This window comes from Chiloscyllium punctatum, chromosome 1, assembly GCF_047496795.1.
Source record: "Chiloscyllium punctatum isolate Juve2018m chromosome 1, sChiPun1.3, whole genome shotgun sequence".
NCBI lineage: Eukaryota > Metazoa > Chordata > Chondrichthyes > Orectolobiformes > Hemiscylliidae > Chiloscyllium > Chiloscyllium punctatum.
Window position 1 is genome coordinate 97,493,578 of NC_092739.1, and position 19,187 is coordinate 97,512,764.

The following is a 19,187-nucleotide window of genomic DNA, read 5'->3' on the forward strand; positions in this document are numbered from 1 at the left end:
AAATAAATGCTGACTCAGCTAATGACTTCACAACCAGAGTGTATTTAAAACAACACCTTCATTCTGAATCTGCGTCTGCTTGTATGACAACAATTTCTATTAACCACCTGAATGTTTATCTTTATATCACTGTGCTATAGGTACATAAAAGAACAGTAACTAATGAAAATATAACCGGGCCTTGGAGATCCAAATATTCTGAAATATGGCAGATGACACCAAACCGTTATTGACTCCTGTGGCTGAGGATAAATTGACACATCTGGAACAAACAAAAGGCAAGCAGGAATCAAATTCAAGGAGGTAAGGTTTAATGAATAGTATTTGTAATTAACTGACCGACCAAAGCTACTTTTTCCTTCCTCCCACTGCAACCCCCCCCCCCCCCCCAAAAAAAACAGAATAGGGACTTGAGTGACTTTTTTTTTAATCAAAAAGGGAGGTAAATTATCAGCAGTGTGTTGAGGAGTAAGGAGATGCTTATATAATTGTTGAAATTGCTATGGTTGTCCTTGCACATGCAAGATTGCATTCGTATCATGTGAACTCAGCCCTCCCTTCAGCAGAGACAGAAGCTTGTCAAGGTGATGAAGGGGTCCTGGTGTCCTGTACCTCCATGAATACAGGTGGGGTAGAAGATTATCTGACATTTTGAAGCAAGGCAAAACTTTGCTCAGCAACTTCACTGTGGATTTGATCCCCAACTTTAACAAACAGATTTCCCTGGGTGTCAGGTGCTTCCTCCAGTGGGTATTTACTCCCTGTAGTGCAAGTCGTGTCCATCCATCTCTCTGTTTATTGCCATTGGTGATGTCCTCCCCATTTTTGTTTTCAATGGAGTGTTTTTTTTTTTAGCTGATTGACCTGTTGTCATTTTTGAGTCCTACATATATGGTTCTAACATTGCCTGGGTTCTAGTGTCGAAGGGTGTTTAAATAAGGTTGCATTCAGTAGTCATTCGCACATCTAGGGGAATGTGAGGACTGCAGATGCTGGAGAGTCAGAATTATTAAAGTGTGGTGCTGGGAAAAGCACAGCAGGTTAGTTAACATCTGAGGAGCCAGAGAGTCTAATTTTCGGGCATAATCCTCCTTCAGACTTTGTAATATGTCTCACCTTTTTTTAAAAAAAAAATCATAATGAAAAGATGGCTTCAAATCTTTTTCTCTAATACCATTACAGTGGAAACTTGATTATCCGAAAGTGATGGGCGGGCAGTATTTCGTTTGGATAATCAATTTATTTGGAAAATTGATTAAATGCCTTTCCTCTGGGGCTTGGAGTTTTTAAAGTCTGCTCCAATTTCAGGAGACTGCAGCAGCACACAGTGCGTGAGACCCCAACCCCAATCCCGACCCCCAGCAAAAAGCGCGCGATCCACCGCCCCCAACACCCCGTCCATCTTCGGCCCCTCTCTGGGGCATTCGGACTGCACACCAACAATATGACTGCTGTAGCTGCCTCTGTGGGGTAAGTCTGCAAATAGCACGCAGCCACAGACATCTTTTTTACTGCAAATGTTTGACGGGTTCCACGTTTGCCCTGCACAGGACAATGTTGGAGAGATTGTCCCTGGGAAGCGCAGGGGTGTGTGTGTCCCTCTGTAGAACTCATAGTCATAGAGATGTACAGCATGGAAACAGACCCTTCGGTCCAACCAGTCCATGCTGACCTGATAGCCCAACCCGATCTAGTCCCACCTGCCAGCACCTGGCCCGTATCTCTTCAAACTCTTCCTATTCATATACCCATCCAAATGCCTCTTCAGTGTTGCAATTGTACCAGCCTCCACCACTTTCTCTGGCAGCTCATTCCATACACGTACCACTCTGTGAAAAAATTGCCCTGTGGGTCTCTTTCATATCTTTCCCCTCTCACCCTAAACCTATGCCCTCTAGTTCTGGACTCCCCGACCCCAGGGAAAAGACTTTGTCTATTTATCCTATCCATGCCCCTCATAATTTTGTAAACCTCTATAAAGGTCACCCCTCAGCCTCCGACGCTCCAGGGAAAACAGCCCCAGCCTGTTCAGCATCTCCCGGTAGTTCAGATTCTCCAACCCTGGCAACATCCTTGTAAATCTCTTCTGAACCCTTTCATGTTTCACAACATCTTTCCGATAGGAAGGAGACCAGAATTGCATGCAATATTCCAACAGTGGCCTAACCAATGTCCTGTACAGCTGTAACATGACCTCCCAACTCCTGTACTCAATACTCTGACCAATAAAAGAAAGCATACCAAACGCCGCCTTCACTATCCTGTCTAACTGCGACTCCACTTTCAAGGGACTATGAACCTGCACTCCAAGGTCTCTTTGTTCAGCAACACTCCTTAGGACCTTACCATTAAGTGTATAACTTCTGCTAAAATTTACTTTCCCAAAATGCAGCACCTCGCATTTATCTGAATTAAACTCCATCTGCCACTTCTCAGCCCATTGGCCCGTCTGGTCCAGATCCTGTTGTAATCTGAGGTAACCCTCTTCGCTGTCCACTACATCTCAAATTTTGGTGTCATCTGCAAACTTACTAACTGTACCTCTTATGCTTGCATCCAAATCATTTATGTAAATGACAAAAAGTAGAGGACCCAGCACCGATCCTTGTGGCACTCCACTGGTCACAGGCCTCCAGTCTGAAAAACAACCCTCCACCACCACCCTCTGTCTTCGACCTTTGAGCCAGTTCTGTATTCAAATGGCTAGTTCTCCCTTTATTCCATGAGATCTAACCTTGATAATCAGTCTCCAATGGGGAACCTTGTTGAACGCGTTACTGAAGTCCATATAGATCACAATAACTGCTCTGCCCTCATCAATCTTCTTTGTTACTTCTTCAAAAAACTCAATCAAATTTCTGAGACATGATTTCCCACACACGATGCCATGCTGACTCTCCCTAATCAGTCCTTGCCTTTCCAAATACATGTACCTCCTGTCCCTCAGGATTCCCTCCAACAACTTGCCCACCACTGAGGTCAGGCTCACCGGTCTATAGTTCCCCAGGCTTGTGTTTACTGCCCTTGTTAAACAGTGGCACCACGTTTGCCAACCTCCAGTCTTCCGGCACCAAAACTGTGACTATCGATGTTCCAAATAGTTCAGCTAGAGGCCCAGCAATCACTTCTCTCTAGCTTTCAACAGAGTTCCCGGATACACCTGTTCAGATCCTGGGGATTTATCCACTTTTGTGTTTCAAGACATCCAGTACTTCCTCCTGTAATCTGGACATATTGCAAGATTTCACCATCTACTTCACTACAGTCAATATCTTCCATATCCTTTTCCACAGTAAATACTGATGCAAAATATTCATTTAGTACCTCCCCCATTTTCAGTGGCTCCACACACAGGCCACCATGCTGATCTTTGAGGGGCCCTATTCTCTCCCTAGTTACCTTTTGTCCTTAATATATTTGTAAAAACCCTTTGGATTCTCCTTAATTCTATTTGCCAAAGCTATCTCATGCCCCCGTTTTGCCCTCCTGATTTCCCTCTTAAGTATATTCCTATTTTCTTTATACTCTTCTAAGGATTCACTCAATCTATCCTGTCTATACCTGACTTGCGCTTCCTTCTTTTTCTGAACCAAGCCCTCAATTTCTTTAGACATCCAGCATTCCCTATACCTACCAGCCTTCCCTTTCACCCTGACAGGAATATACGTTCTCTAGATTCTTGTGATCTCATTTCTGAAGGCTTCCCATTTTCTAGCCATCCCTTTACCTGTGAACATCCACCTCCAATCAGCTTTCAAAAGTTCTTGCCTAATACCATCAAAATTGGCCTTTCTCCAATTTAGGACTTCAACTTTTAGATCTGTTCTATCCTTTTCCATCACTATTTTAAAACGAATAGAATTATGGTTCTCCCCCACTGACACCCCAATCACCTGCCCTGCCTTATTTCTCAAGAGTAGGTCAAGTTTTGCACCTTCTCTAGTAGGTACATCCACATACTGAATCAGAAAATTGTCTTGTACACACTCAACAAATTCCTCTCCATCGAAACCTTTAACACTATGGCAGTCCCAGTCGATGTTTGGAAAGTTAAAATCCCTGACCATAACTACCCTATTATTCTTACAGATAGCTGAGATCTCCTTACAAGTTTGTTTATCAATTTCTCTCTGACTTTTGCGGGGTCTATAATACAATCCCAATAAGGTGATCATCCCTTTCTTATTTCTCAGTTCCACCAAATTATTTCCTTGGATGTATTTCCAGGAATATCCTCCCTCAGCACAGCTGTAATGCTATCCCTTACCAAAAATGCCACTCCCCCTCCTCTCTTGCCTCCCTTTCTATCCTTCCTGTCGCATTTGTATCCTGGAACATTAATCTGCCGGTCCTGCCCATCCCTGAGCCATGTTTCCATAATTGCTATGATATCCCAGTCCCATGTTCCTAATCGTGCCCTGAGTTCATCTGCCTTCCCTGTTAGGCCCCTTGCATTGAAATAAATGCAGTTTAATTTATTAGTCCTACCTTGTCCCTGCCTGCCTTGACTGATTTGATTGATTGACTCACTTCTTCTGTTCTCAGCTGTACCAGTCTCGGATCGATCTCTTTCCTCTCACTCTCCCTGGGTCCCACCCACCTCGCCGCGCCGCCCCCCCCCGCCCCCCCCCCCCCCCCCCACCTTTAAATCCTCCCAAGTAGTTCTAGTAAATTTCCCTGCCAGTTTATTAGTCCCCTTCCAATTTAGGTGCAATCCGTCCTTCATGTACAGGTCACTTCTACCCCCCAAAAGAGATTCCAATGATCCAAAAATGTGAATCCTTCTCTCATACACCAGCTCCTCAGCCATTCATTCATCTGCTCTATTCTCCTATTCCTGCCCTCACTAGCTCGTAGCACTGGGAGTAATCCAGATATTCCTGCCCTTGAGGACCTTTTTAAATTTCTGCCTAACTCTGAAATCTCCCTTCAGAATCTCAACCTCCAGGGAAAGTGTGGGGGGAGAGAGAGAGAGAGAGAGAGAGAGAGGGCGGGCAGTCAGTCATTTGGAGATGGTGCTTGTTTAATCGCTGTAAACAGAAGATGTGATCACTGTTAGAAACATTTCAAAGGCGTGTTTCCATCGGGACCTTGATCTCCTTTGAATAATCCAATTTTCAGATAATTGGTATTTGGATAATCGAGGTTCCCCTGTACTAAGAAATATGTATGTCATTAAACTAAGTTGTACCCCCTCATTAATTCTGCACACATTTATAATATTGGATTAAATACAGTCCAATCTTATCTGCACTTTTTCTTTGAAATCCGTGATATTGCATTTGCAATCACATTTTTATGACACGCAACATGTAGAATTTACGTTGTATAACATGAGACTCCAATGAAATGGTCCCATATTTTTGTCTTTAATTATTTGCAAAAATGTGAGGGATATGGTCTGTACACAACTCTCTCTGATGCGTTGTTCACAAGGCCAATACTGAGGAACCTGTCTTATCCAAAGGACACAGGCAGGGAGTATTTTGTTAAGTTAATCGAATGACAGATAGTCAAGGTTCCTCTATACCAAACTCAAGACTGTTTGTAAATGGCAGAATCTTTTCTGTGGTGTATACTGAGTTTTTTTTTTGTTGGAAAGTAGCCAACTGGCCTTTCAATTCTGTCATCATCGTCTTGCATCAGTACAGCACCAACCCCAATATGGCTTGCATCGATTGCAGCTTTGACGGGTTTCAAAAAATTCAGCTAAAAATGTAGCTAGAAGTGGTGGAGTGGTTAATTCGGTTTTTAAATTCTTAATGCCTCATAGCATTGTACTATCCACTGAAATTTCTTCATTTTCTTTAGTAAGTACCTCAGTGGTGCCACCACGCTGCTGAAATTTGGAACAAACGTCTGGTAGAATCCATTCAGTCCCAAAAATCGAAGCACCTCTTCGAGGATGGTTGTGGAAATTCCTCTATGGTCTTCGGTTTCACATTCCTTGGGCTCATCCTTCCATGTCTGATGTTATGTCACAAGAACATCACCTCTGCCTTTGTGAATTCTGTTTTCTTTAAGTTTTATTATCAGTTTTCTTTTTTCAAAGAGCCAACTGTATCATGTGATCTTTCCATGAATGGCTAAAGATCACTACATCATCCAGATAAACGGCACAATTTTTAAAAATCTGGTCACAACTCTGTTTACGCTTCTTTGGAAATTGGCTAGTGCATTCTTCATTCCAAAAGTCGTCATTTTGAATTGATATAGCCCATTTGGGGTTTACAAACGCAGAAACGTCTTTTCACTTTCTCTGATAAAGATACCTGCCGATAACCATGCAGTAAGTCCACCTTCGTGATGTGCTTGGCTTGTCCAACTTCACGCAGTCCTCCAACTTTGGGTTTGGATAGGAGTCTGATTTAATTATGGCGTTGACTTCCGATAGTCCACACAATATTGTTGAGTCCCGTCAGGTTTGGGAACTAACGCGATTGGCGACCTCCACTCATTTTGATTCTGTACGATGATATCTTTGAGCATCGTATCCATTTCATTCGGTACCTATGCAGCTTTCAGGGAATTAACCCTGTAGGGGTGCTGTTTTATCGGAACAGCACTCCCTACTTCCACCTCGTGCACAATAGTGTTAGTTCTGCCGATTCTATTCCTGCACATATCCTCGTAATGTTGCAACAAGCTTTTTAACTCTGTTCTTTGCTCCATAAACAGCTCACTGTCCTATTCCATTCCTCAAGGAATTCCTCGTTATTTAACATATTTTGAGACACATCAAAATCCATGCCATCCAGACTTGATTTCTCACTCTGCCCAACAGTAACTAACACCCTTCTGCGCACACTGGGCAAAAACTGACTCCTCTATAGTACTCATACCATAGTGTACCTAGTCAATATTTGGAAAGTTGAAGTCCCCCATGACAATGACCCTGTCTCTCTCTCTCTCTCCTATCAAGAATCATCTTTGCTATTCTTTCCTCTACATCTCGAACTATTCGGAGGCCTATAGAAAACTCCCAACAGGGTGATCTCTCCTTTCCTGTTTCTAACCTCAGCCCATACTACCTCAGTTGACGAGTCCCCAAGCATCCTTTCTGCAACTGTAATACTGTCCTTGACCAACAATGCCACATCTCCCCTCTTCTACCATCTTCTCCGTTCTTACTGAAACATCTAAATCCTGGAACCTGCAACAACTGTTCCTGTCCCTGCTCTATCCATGACTCCAAAATGGCCACAACATCCAAGTCCCAGGTACTAACCCATGCTGCAAGTTCATCCACCTTATTCCAGATGCTCCTGGCATCCACACTTGAAACCAACTACTTGCTTGCCGGTGCCATCTTACATCCCTGAAACTTGATATCTGACCTCTCTATTCTCAACCTTTTCTATACTCTAAGTACAATTTTGGTTCCCATCCCCCCTGCTGGATTAGTTTAAACCCACCCCAATAGCCTTAGCGAATATCCTCACCGCCCCCCCCCCCCACCCACCCACCCCAGGATATTGATACCCCTCTGGTTCAGATGAAGACCATCCTGCTTGTAGAGGTCCCGCCTACCCCAGAAAGAGCCCCAATTATCCAAGAATCCAAAACCCACCCCTCCTGCACCATCCCTGTAGCCTTGTGTTCAACTCCTCTCTCTGCTCAGGTAATGAGCATTTAGGAGAAAGGAGGTCTTCGAGTTCTGAATAGTTGTTGTTTAATGCCTATTTCTTAGAGTTTAAAAAAAAAATTGATATTTTGTTTAAATAGTGGAACTTGGTCATTCTGTCACTCGTATTCTAACAGATTACAATGCAACGTGAGCTTTACTGGGTATTTAGTTTAATTAACAGAGGTTCACCACTGTGTGTCATAACAATAGATCTAAACTTATCCATGACTACCTTAAATAGTTTAGCAGTAAAATTAGAGTTTCTCTGGTAATCCATACTGGGTAAAGAAAGCCTCCAACTCCTCCACCACCCTTTTGCCTTAATGTTCCGTAATGGAATTGTCTCTGGAAACTTGGTAGTCACACCCATTATGCTTATCAAATACTGGTTCCCACTTTTATGGAGGGAACCTACACAATCAATCATAACCTGCATGAAAGGTTCTTTGAATGCAGGAATTGGCAACAAAGGTGCTGGTTTTATTACTGCCTGTGGCTTACCTACCATTTGGCATGTATGACTTATCACAAAATTCAACCAAATCTTTATGCAGTCCAGGTCAAATAGAAATGCTTTTGTATCTTAGCCTGAGGCTTCCTCACACCTAGATGACCGCCTACTGGTAATTCATGTGCTATCCATAATGCTTCCTGTCACTATGCTACTTCCGCCCATTTCTCCTCTGCAGTAACCTGCCGTGGTCTCCATTTTTGCCTTAAGATTTGTTAAGATAACCCTCAGGAATACATGTTATTCCTGTTCTGAGTATGTATCATGATATAGATCTTTTATCGATCCTTTTGGCTTCTCCACCACAATGGGCATCACTCCCACTTTGGATTCTGTTAAGTTACATCCAAGAACACATTGTATTCCTGGAACTCAAACTTTGTCGATCACTTCCATTGTTACTTCCCCAGTCTTGATTTGGCTCTTCAACCTGATCTTACACGGGGGAACACTAAATCCTTCTGCATCTGTTCCACAAATTAACACCCGGTTGGGTAACATGCCAGAAAGAGTGGAAAGAGTTTCATCACTCTCTATTAGAGACTGACCAGATCCTGTATCTCTTAGAATTGTAACTTTTCTTGCCTTTCTCCCCCTGTTCTTTCTGAGTAAACTTAACCCACAGAGTTAATACCAGGCCCTGCCTAGGCTGTGCACTTGCCTGAAACTCCTTGACTTTTCTTGAGGTTTCCTTTACTATTTCCACTAATCCCACTGGTTTAGCCTCTTTTTGTTCAACATCTTTTCCCACGGTACCTTTCTTCAATGACCAGCACTATAACTTTGTGTCCTGCCTTACCACAGTGGAAATACCTGAGGCCTTTCACCTTTTTTCACCCTCTTGGATTTCTTTTCTTCACCTGTGGTAAACTACTTCCAGTGTGATCTACTGTTTGTTTTGTAGTGAAGGATCTCCCGTTCTCCCAATTTCTATCCTTCACCGGATGAAATTCCTGTCAGAAGTTAAACTTCTCCTTCTGCACCAATGCATATTCATCTCCCATTTCTGCCACTCCTCACTTTCTGTTCATCCACATGAATTCTTATCATCTTTGGAAGTGAGTTTTTAAACTCCTCTAGCAGAATAATCTCTCTCAGATCCTAATATATTTTGTCTATTTTTTTTAAAGCCTGCACTCGGCTATCAAAATTATTATGTTTAATTCTTTCGAACTCAACTTGAGGCTGACCTGGTTCCTTCTTTGTTTCTGAAGCTCTGTCTATACACTTCTGGTGCCAGTTCAGAGACTCAAAATATCCTGTTTGACATCTACGTAATCTCTTGATCCCTCATCTGACAGCGCTGCAAATACCTCACCAGCCCTACCACGTTAGTCTGAACGAGCATGACTCACCAGTTCTCTGGCCACTCCATCTGATCAGCCAATTTTTCAAATGAAATTAACAAAGGCTTTGACAGCATTCTCATCTAAAGTCAGCAATGTTTTAACATTTGTGATTTTAGAGAAGATTTGTAGCTCAGGTTGCAGGTTTGCTCGCTGAGCTGGTGGGTTTGTTCACAGACATTTCGTCACCATTCTTGGTAACATCATCAGTGAGCCTCTGAAGCACTGGTGTTCTGTTCCACTTTCTATTTATGTGCCTTGGTCTGTTGTGGTGGGTGATATCACTTCTGGTTATTTTTTTTTGAGGTTGGTAAGTGGGGTCCAAATCTGTGTGTTAATGGTATTCCAGTTTGAATGCCAGGCCTCTAGGAATTCCCTTTACCTGTCTTTGTTTAGCCTGTCCTAGGATGGATGTGTTGTCCTAGTCAAACTGGTGTCCCTTGTCTGTGTGTATGGATTCTAGTGATAGTTGGTCATGACTTTCAGTTGCTAGTTGGTGCTCGTGTATCCTGGTGGCTAGTTTCTTGCCTGTCTGTCCAATGTAAGTTTGTTGCGTCCTTGCAGGGTATTTTGTATATGATGATCGTTCTGTTGGTTGTCGGTAAATTCATCAGGAATTGTTTGTGTGGTTGATAGAATTGTGGACTACCGTGATGCCTAGGGGCTGGGGTAGTCTGTTCATCTTTTCCAAGATGTCTTTACTGTATGGCAGAGTGGCTAGAGTCTCTAGGCGTGTTTAGGAATCAGCGGAAGCATTTATCAGTTACACATTTGTTCCTGAATACGTTTGTGTAGATGGTTTTCCTTGACTACTTAGTTCCTGTGTGTTGCAGTGTGTTGTGGCTTGTTTAAATAATGTCCTGATGCAGCTCCATTTGTGGGTGTTGGGGTGATTGCTCCTGTACTTGAGCATCTGGTCAGTGTGTGAGGCTTTCTTGTCGATGCTGGTCTGCAACTCTCCATTGGCTTTTTGGTCTACTGTGACATCTAGGAAGGTATGTCTGTTCTCTTTCTCTTTAGTGAACTTTATACCAGTAAGGATGTTGTTTGTGGGTTTCTTCTAATTTGTTCGTTTTGTGATGACAATGGTGTCATCCACATAGCAGACCCAAAGCTTCGGCTGGATCGTGGGAAGGGCTATTCGTTCTAGCTTTTGCTAAGAAACCTGATATTGGTGATCTGAGGCCTCCCATTGATTTGTTTATAGCTCTTATCATTGAAGATGAAGTGAGTTGAGAGGCACAGGTCTATTAGTTTGAGGATGCTGTCCTTCCTGATAAGCACCTGACAGTAGCAGCTCTACGTCCTTGGTTTGTTTAGCAGTGAGGCCACTGGTTCTTTGGTTCGGGTGATATTTATTGATGTGAATAGGGCCGTCACACAGAAGGAAATCATGACCTTGTCGTCCTCTACCTTGGTGTCTTTGAGGAATTCCTGAGTGGATGGCCAGATGACCAGACTACCCCAACCCCTAGGCATTATGGTAGCCCACAAATCTATCAACCACACAAACAGCTCCTGATGAATTTACCAACAACAAACAGAACGATTATCATATACAAAATACCCTACAAGGACACAACAAACATTACATTGGACAGGCAGGCAGGAGTGGCTTGAGTCTTCTACTAGGTGTTTCAGTTTGTGTTGTAGTTCCTTTGCTAATCTGTATGTTGGTGTAATGGGAAGTGGGACTATAGGTCTGAGGGGGCCTCTTGTTTATGTAACTTTTGGTAATCCATAGAAATGCGATTGACCACAAATGGACAAGTACGTTATAACAGGAAGGAATGGCGGACCAAGACAAAAAAGACTAGCCCAATAAGAAAATCTGGCCAAGGTCACACACAGCAATAATATGGACTATTCAGAGACTATAAAGAATCTGTTGAACTGACTATCACAGAAACTGGAAAAAGCCATCCAGGTACAAGGGATGAACTTCAACCACAGAGACACGAACAAAAAGGAATTCCTAGCAGCACTGGAATCCACCCTGCAAGATAACAATTATGGAAAAAATCCAGCAGGTCATCAGGCAGTAGCACCAACACTAAGTGGAAAGAAAGGAGGGAACACACTGGAAAGTCCTGGAAGGACTCAAAAAACAAATATCATAATCCTACTGGCAGGCAAAGGGTGCATGACCGTCATTCTGAACAGAACACAATGCATTGACAAAGCAAACACTAATCGCAGATACAAACACCTGCCAACAGTTGGCAATAGATCTAACTTCACAGCTAGAAAACCATATTGTAGCATATCTGAGGAACCTTCACAAGACAGGTGAAATTAACAAGACAGACCTCCAAAAAATGGAACTTGAAGGGTCCAATACAACCTGAAAGGTTTCTCAACCCCAATCAGCCATGACTGAATAGTGGAGCAGACTTGTTGGGCTGAATAGCCTAATTTCGGCTTTTATGTCTTATGGTCTGCCTTTTAAATAAGGAGACATATACAGTACATGGTATGTCAGATATGATCTCATCAATGCCCAATATAACAGGCATAACTGTCCATTAAATATTCAATGCCCCTCAACTGTTTATTGCATTAGCTTTCTTAATTACTTCGTGCACCTGCATATTTACTACGTGTAATTCAGGTGCTAGGATACAGAGCTCTGTAATCTCTCACCATCTAGATAATAACATTTAGTTCTTGCCAAAATGGACAGTTTCACAATTTCCCAATTTTTTTTTCATTTCATAATCTTTTTCACTTTTTTACCTTCCTTCCTCCTTCCTTCCCCTTGACAGACTTTTGACTAGTTTAGGCCCTAGTGCTCATCCCTGTGGAATTTCTATCTGCACTGTTTTGTCTTCAATTTGCATCTGCAGCAAGGCTGACCTTAATAAAAAGGATAGAATTTATGTTGTGAATGAAAAATTACAGGGTTGCGTCCTTGCCATGTTGCACACCAGGGAGTGATTTGTACCGCAGTCAACACTGGTACTTGTGTGGAATGAGAACCCTGTTCAAAGAGTCCAGTCTGGTGATAGTCAGAGACATCTGGTGCCACTGTCCTGATTTTTGGATGACAAAGAACCATGCATTGTGATCAGTTTCCTCCTGGAAGATGTTAGTTACACAAAAGCAGCAAGATCACCGTAATCTCTGCTGTAATTTATCTTTGAGACTACAATGACCATGGTAGAGGGCCATACCATTCTTGCTTTGGAATATCCCCTGTTGGTAATGCCCTCATTTATGGATTGTATGGATGGCATTGTCAAGCTCCTCTTAGATTTGTATTTTGTTTTGTTTTTGAAACACAAGTTTGGAGAATAGATACACATGACTTTAAAACTTCCCTGAGACTTGTAAACTCCCAAGCATCATAGCTGCCTTTATCATTGCTTGCAAGTGTGAATACCTTACCCCCTTTTACACCAGTAAAATAATTTAGTCTGTCTGTCTTTTCTTATTTACAATCGAACCAGCCAGGCCTGTCAGAAACTGCAGATCTGCTTCATTTTACGTTGTATTGACTATGGTCCCAAAATGTAGGAAGGTTGTAAACTCCTGTGAATATTCCACAATGTTCAGTTCCATTCTTAGTTCCTGCGATAATCCATCTGTTCTCACATGACATGCCATCATAAACATTTATTCCTTGACTATCAATGCATAATGGCTGCATTGAGTGCTACCTTGAAGATGCATGTTGACATCTTGCCATTGGTCCTTTGACAGCATCTCTGACTTGAGATCAGTTCTTGAGGACAAATTCAACAGGTGCACATTCCTCCTCTCGCGCATCATCCTGTCTTTGTAGAATATCATTCCTTCATTGTTCCTGGAACTCTGTCCCTTCACAGTCCATATTGTAACAGTCCAGAAGATGGCTTTTCACCACCACTATTTGTTGTCCACCATACCCACTACTTCTACATTAAAGTCTAAAATTGATATTTGCAAATCACATGTACACGTTAACAAAGTATATTTTGTATCTTCCACTTAGACCTTTCTATGTGCCACCCAGAAACCTTCATGGAAACATAGATCAACAGGAGCAGGTGACTCAAGAAGCTTCAGCAATGAACAGTCGTATTCAGTATTACAGTAAATTGACCACAACACACAAGACCTTGGTAATGTGTTTTTTACAATATTGTTAAGCTTTGAATAAATATTGCAAGTTTCTGTTCTTTTCCTTCACTACATCCACCCACTCCTCTGTATATCCATCCTTTTCCACCTAACTCTCATCCACTTTATGCTGCTGAAGCTGCCTCCAAGATTGTGCCATCTCTAAGATCGTTGAGTCTCTACAGTGCAGAAAAACGCCATCCAGCCCACACCAACCTGTTGAGTATTTCCCCCCCCATACCATGGCTAATCCATCCACACTGCACATCTTTGGACTGAAAGGAAACTGGAGCATCCAGCAGAAACCCACACAGACACTGGGCGAGTATGCGAACTCCCTACAGTGGCCTGAGGTTAGAATCGAACCTGGGTTCCTGGTGCTGTGAGGCAGCAGGGTTAGCCACTGTGCCGCATTGGAGTAAATTATTTCTTCTGTGCTGTTAAAGTTTAATAAGTGATGGTTGTACTTTATTCATCACAGCTGAACTTGATCCATCTTAGCAGACCTAGTGGGAATTATAGGAATTCAAACATCGGCTTTCCTGATGGTTTGAGTAGTAATTTGGTTAATTGAGTTTCATAAACGAGGAAGATTTCTGGTTGATTGATGTCAGCAGCAGTGGATTCATGTTGAAGTGGTTTGGTTCCACTTCATGTTTACAAAGTGAGTAGATGTTTTGTTCACTCTCAGGATGTCAGCATCTCTGACTAGTCCAGCATTTATTGTTCCTTCCCAAATATCCCGACGATAGTGGAGTCGACCACATTTTGGTCTGGAGATGCATTAGTTGTGGATGTGCAAGTTGTTCCTACAGTTGCTGAAAAGGTTCTTAAAACTGCAGAAAAGTTAAATCAGAAAGAGGTAATTCAATTCAGTGTCTGGACCGTTTGAATAAAGTAGCCATTAATTTAATCCTAATTGTCAGGACCTGTTTCATAGCCTTGCAGGTTACAGTTGCAGATTCAGGTACTTTTTTTTTAAAAGAGTTGAGGATTTCTGGCTCAATTACCAAATTGGCAGTGAATTCCAGATAGCCACCAACCTCTTACAGCATTTTTCCTCTTATCCTGTCTAATCCTGCTTCTGGGCACCTTTTTAAAGCAGTACGCTTTGTTATTTTATCCTTTTGCAATGGGAAACGGGTCTTTCTGGTCTATTAAATCAGGCACCTATTTTTGAACACCACTAAGTTGCCCTTTAGCCTCATCTCTTCTTTGGAAAGAGCAGGATTGTTTTTCTACCTTCCCTCTTGGTGCAATTTCCAAGTCATGTCAACATTCTGGTAAATCACCTGTGTACTCTAGAGCAATTATATCCTACCTGTAATGTGACCAAAACACTGCATTAAACTTCAGCCATGGCTTAATCAGTACCTTGTATAGTTCCAGCATGACATCCCTGTCTTGTTTTTAAAATCTTACCCTGTGAAGAAAAGTTGGCTATCTGCAACTGTTGCCACTGTATCTCGCTATTCCTCTTAACTTCAGTGATCTGTGGACATGCAGTCCAAGGTTTCTGTAGCTTTCTCAACATCCCTCCAATTATTTTATATCCACATACTTCATTTACTCTTACCAAGTGCATAAACTTGCATTTCTCCAGATTGAAATCCATTTGTTACCTCTCCACCCATCCAAGCAAACGTGAACCATGCTAACTTATGTTTGTGACTTTTTTCCTCCCACTTCTGCCAGAGCCCCCATCTTTCTTTCAGGGCATCTTGAAATAGCCCACATTTTAAGGTCAACCTCTCCCAGTCTTTTGGCATCAACTATTCTTACTCCTTTTTATTGTTTAGCAGGTGTTTTACCATGTTAACAGAACTATACAAGTTTCCAAAGAATGAAATCAAAGGTGTAAACTGCAATTGAAGAAATCCACAATCATATTAGTGACTTCCCTATCATCTGGATTGATTTTTTTTTTCTTTACCACTGATCAGCCCATCTAACAACAGACTGCCCTCTTTCAGGGAGAGACATCTGGTGGTGTGTTTAACCTGAGGGCCACCTGAAGAAGTGGCAGCTTCATGGTGCCTGTAGCTGGTACAGGAACTGAACCCACATTATTTACATCACTTTGGATTGCAAACTTAAATGTAGCCAACTGAGTGACCAATGGAGTGACGCCATCATTTTGATAGTTGACAACTTTCCATTTCATTCAACTTCCTGACTAGCTTTGCTATTACCTGCATATAGAAAGTTTATATGCAGGTATATCCACTGCAGACAGCAAGGGACCCAAGCTAGGCCCTGTGGATTGCTACTTATTGCCAAAGACATAGAACAGTTGTAGGTCAATTGCATGTGCTCTGCCTTTCAATGAGGTCGTGGCTGATGTGATAATGCTCATCTCCACACTTCTGCCTCTTCCATAACCTTAGATTTTTAAATCCTTAAGAGAATCAATCTCCTCCTGGAATATATTTAACAAACATAGGAAGATTGATCGGTAAGTTCATAGATGGTGGGGTTGTAAATAATGAGGCTAGCCTTCGATTACAGGAGGTGTAGATGGGCTGATCAGTGGCAAATGGAATTCAATCCAGATGTGAGGGGAGTCATTAATATGATACTGTGGATTTCTTCAATTGTAGTCTACACCTTTTGATTTCATTCTTTGGAAACTTGTATAGACCTATTAACATGGTCAAGCACCTGCTAAACAATAGAAAGGCATAAGAATAGTTGATGCCAAAGGACTGGGAGAAGTTGGTCTGAAATGTGGGCTTTTTTAAGATGCCCTGAAAGAAGGTTAGGTGCTCTGGCAGAAGCAAGAGTAAGAAAGTCACAAACTTAGATTAGCATGGTTTAAGTTATGCCTGTAAATGATGAAGCAAAGAGTGAGTGAATGCACAAGAGACAGAAGTCTCCTAGGAATAGAGTTTTTGGGATGGAAATTTATAGGGTATGGTAGATTATGAAAATGGGAGGGACTCGTATAGAAATACACAACACTGAAACAGAGCCTTCGGTCCAACTCGTCCATGCCACCCAGGTATTCTAACCTAATCTAGTCCTATTTGCCAGCACTCGGCCCACATCTCTCTCAATGCTTCCTAGTCGTATACCCATTAACGTGCCTTTTAAATGTTGTAATTGTACCTCCACTCCCTCTGGCAGCTCATTCCATACACTCACCACCAACTGCGTGAAGAATTTGCCCTGTAGGCCCCTTTTATATCTTTCTCTTCTCACCCTAAACATATGCCCTCTAGTCCTGGATTCCCCCACCCCAGAAATGAGGCTTTGTCTATTTATCCTATCCATGCCCCTCATAATTTTATAAGCCTCTATAAGATCACCCCCCAGCCTCTGACACTCCAGGGAAAACAGTCCGAGCCTATTCAACCTCTCCCTTTAACTCAAATTCTCCAACCCTGGCAACATCCTTGTAAATCTTTTCTGAGCTCTTTCAAGTTTTACAACGTTTTTCCGATAGGAAGGAGACCAGAATTTCATGCAATATTCCAACAGTAGCCTAACCAATGTCCTGTACGGCCGTGACACGACCTCCCAACCCCTTTACTCAATGCTCTGTCCAATGAAGGAAATCCTATCACTATTCTATCCACCTGCGACTCCACTTTCAAGGAACTATTAACCTGCACTCCAAGGTCTCTTTGTTCAGCAACACTCCCTAAATCCTTACCATTAAGTGTATGTCCTGCTCTGATTTGCTTTTCCAAACTGGAGCACCTGACATTTATCTAAATTAAACTTCTCAGTCCATTGGCCCATCTGATCAAAATCTTTTGTAATCTGAGATAATCTTCTTTGCTGTCTACTACATCTCCAAATTTGGTATCTTCGACAAACTCACTAACTATACTTCCTATGTTCACATCCAAATCACTTATATGAATGACAAAAAGCAGTGGACCCAGCACTGATCCTTGTGGCACTCCACTGGCCACGGGCCACCACCACCCTCTGTCTTCTACCTTTTGAGCTGGTTCTGGATTGAAATGGCTAGTTCTCCCTGTATTCCATGATGGAAGGTTTTTCAAAATCAGGAAAATAATATTTGAACAATTGAAGAGCCAGGAGCCCATGCAGGTTTGAGGAAATTGGTGTAGGAGTGGTTATAGATTGGGAGACCTATATTATGAACATTTTAATTACCATGTTATTGAATCATTCAAATTGGATATTTTAGGCATTGTGGATGGCATTGAGTACAGAGAGTACTGAGATTTTTGTGATTTTTAAAATTTAAATATGATGGTACCTTTTATCAATAAGTTGCTAATTTTTGGTTTTCAGGTACCACCTGATCATGTAATTCCAGCTGAAGAAGAAATTTATGTTTACAGTCCTTTAGGAAGTGCTCTCCAACTTGAAAGTAGCACAGATGGCTTTGGAAAGAATCCCAGCATTGTTACAATGTCTGTACAGGTTTACATTTTCTTCAATAATCTCTGACGTTAATTCTTATTGATCAAAATACACTTTTAAACTGGAAGTCAAATCAAAGACTAGCATTTCTGTCTCTATATATGAGCACCTTTTTTAAAGGAACTCAAAGCTCATGAGTTATTCATTGAAATAGATGAACCAGTTTTTGTTTTGTAGTACTTTTAAAAAACCATTTGATACATATGCATTCTTCAGGATTATTAATTTCAAATCAATGTCAGTTTGTAAGGAAAATATTTCTTAATTGCTCTGCCGTCTTGATCAAAATGAGGTATTTTATTCATTTCCAGATTTTCTATCTGGAATACCATGATGGGAACATCAATATTGAGTCTTCCGTGGGCATTAAAGGAGGTTGGCCATTTGTGTGAATTTTGTCAATACGTTGATCATTGCATTTTTAAAATGTATTCATTTGACATATTGGAACTTTTGAGATTGTTGTAACTTCAAAAGCAAACTTTTTCTTTTCTCCCTCTCATTTAGGCAGGATTTACTTTGGGGATTATCTTGCTCATTTTAATGAACCTGCTGATGCTGTATTGTTGTTACCGGGTGCTGAAATCTAGACATACAGTAGGTGTGTATTATTATTTTGTGATAAACCTGTACAGTTTAATACAGTGAAAAACAAATATTTGAAATAATTTTCAGATAAATATTATGGGTAATTCCACTACAAATTTCTTGCATTCTATGAAAAGTAGTTGTGTTAACTTGAGGGTTGTGCAGTCATTACCATGCTTAATTTGCTCAGATTTAAGGAAGCAAGTTTTCAAAAACCTTCAGCTGAAAGACTTGTCAAAATATTAAATGGTACCTGGAGTGCAGAATAAGTAATTTCAAATCAATCTCGATGACTCTGTATAACAATACTAATGGTAACTTCTGATGTGTATTCAAAACATGTTCTGACTAGTTATAAAACCTCTTTGTATAGGATTCTGAATACAGTCCTGCCGAGTGGATTGTAACCCTGTGCCTCAGTTTTGAAAGCTGGTTTGAACTCCTTAGGATTGACTCAACACCAGTTAGAACATTTTATTCCCCAAATATTTATTTTTATCATGAGTACATGTTCAACATCCCTCTGCAAAAACCTGCACGTTTAAATTCATAAAATATATTGAAACGAACTTAATTTTGAAAGTAAATTAGGTCAGCCAATTTGCTCAACTTT

General features: G+C 41.5%; 1 protein-coding gene across 4 annotated transcripts in view; it reads left to right on the top strand.

The window, feature by feature from the left end:
• The window catches only part of slc38a9 (solute carrier family 38 member 9), a 71,118-nt gene that overhangs the window by 10,829 nt on the left and 41,102 nt on the right, over positions 1–19,187 (top strand). For all 4 annotated transcript variants that reach the window (XM_072571540.1, XM_072571554.1, XM_072571533.1 and 1 more), the window contains exons 2-6: positions 141–303; positions 13,458–13,587; positions 17,855–17,976; positions 18,298–18,361; positions 18,494–18,587. In XM_072571540.1, the coding sequence (XP_072427641.1) occupies positions 206–303; positions 13,458–13,587; positions 17,855–17,976; positions 18,298–18,361; positions 18,494–18,587 (508 nt within the window). In that variant the 5' untranslated portion in view covers positions 141–205. The remainder of the gene's footprint in view (positions 1–140; positions 304–13,457; positions 13,588–17,854; positions 17,977–18,297; positions 18,362–18,493; positions 18,588–19,187) is intronic.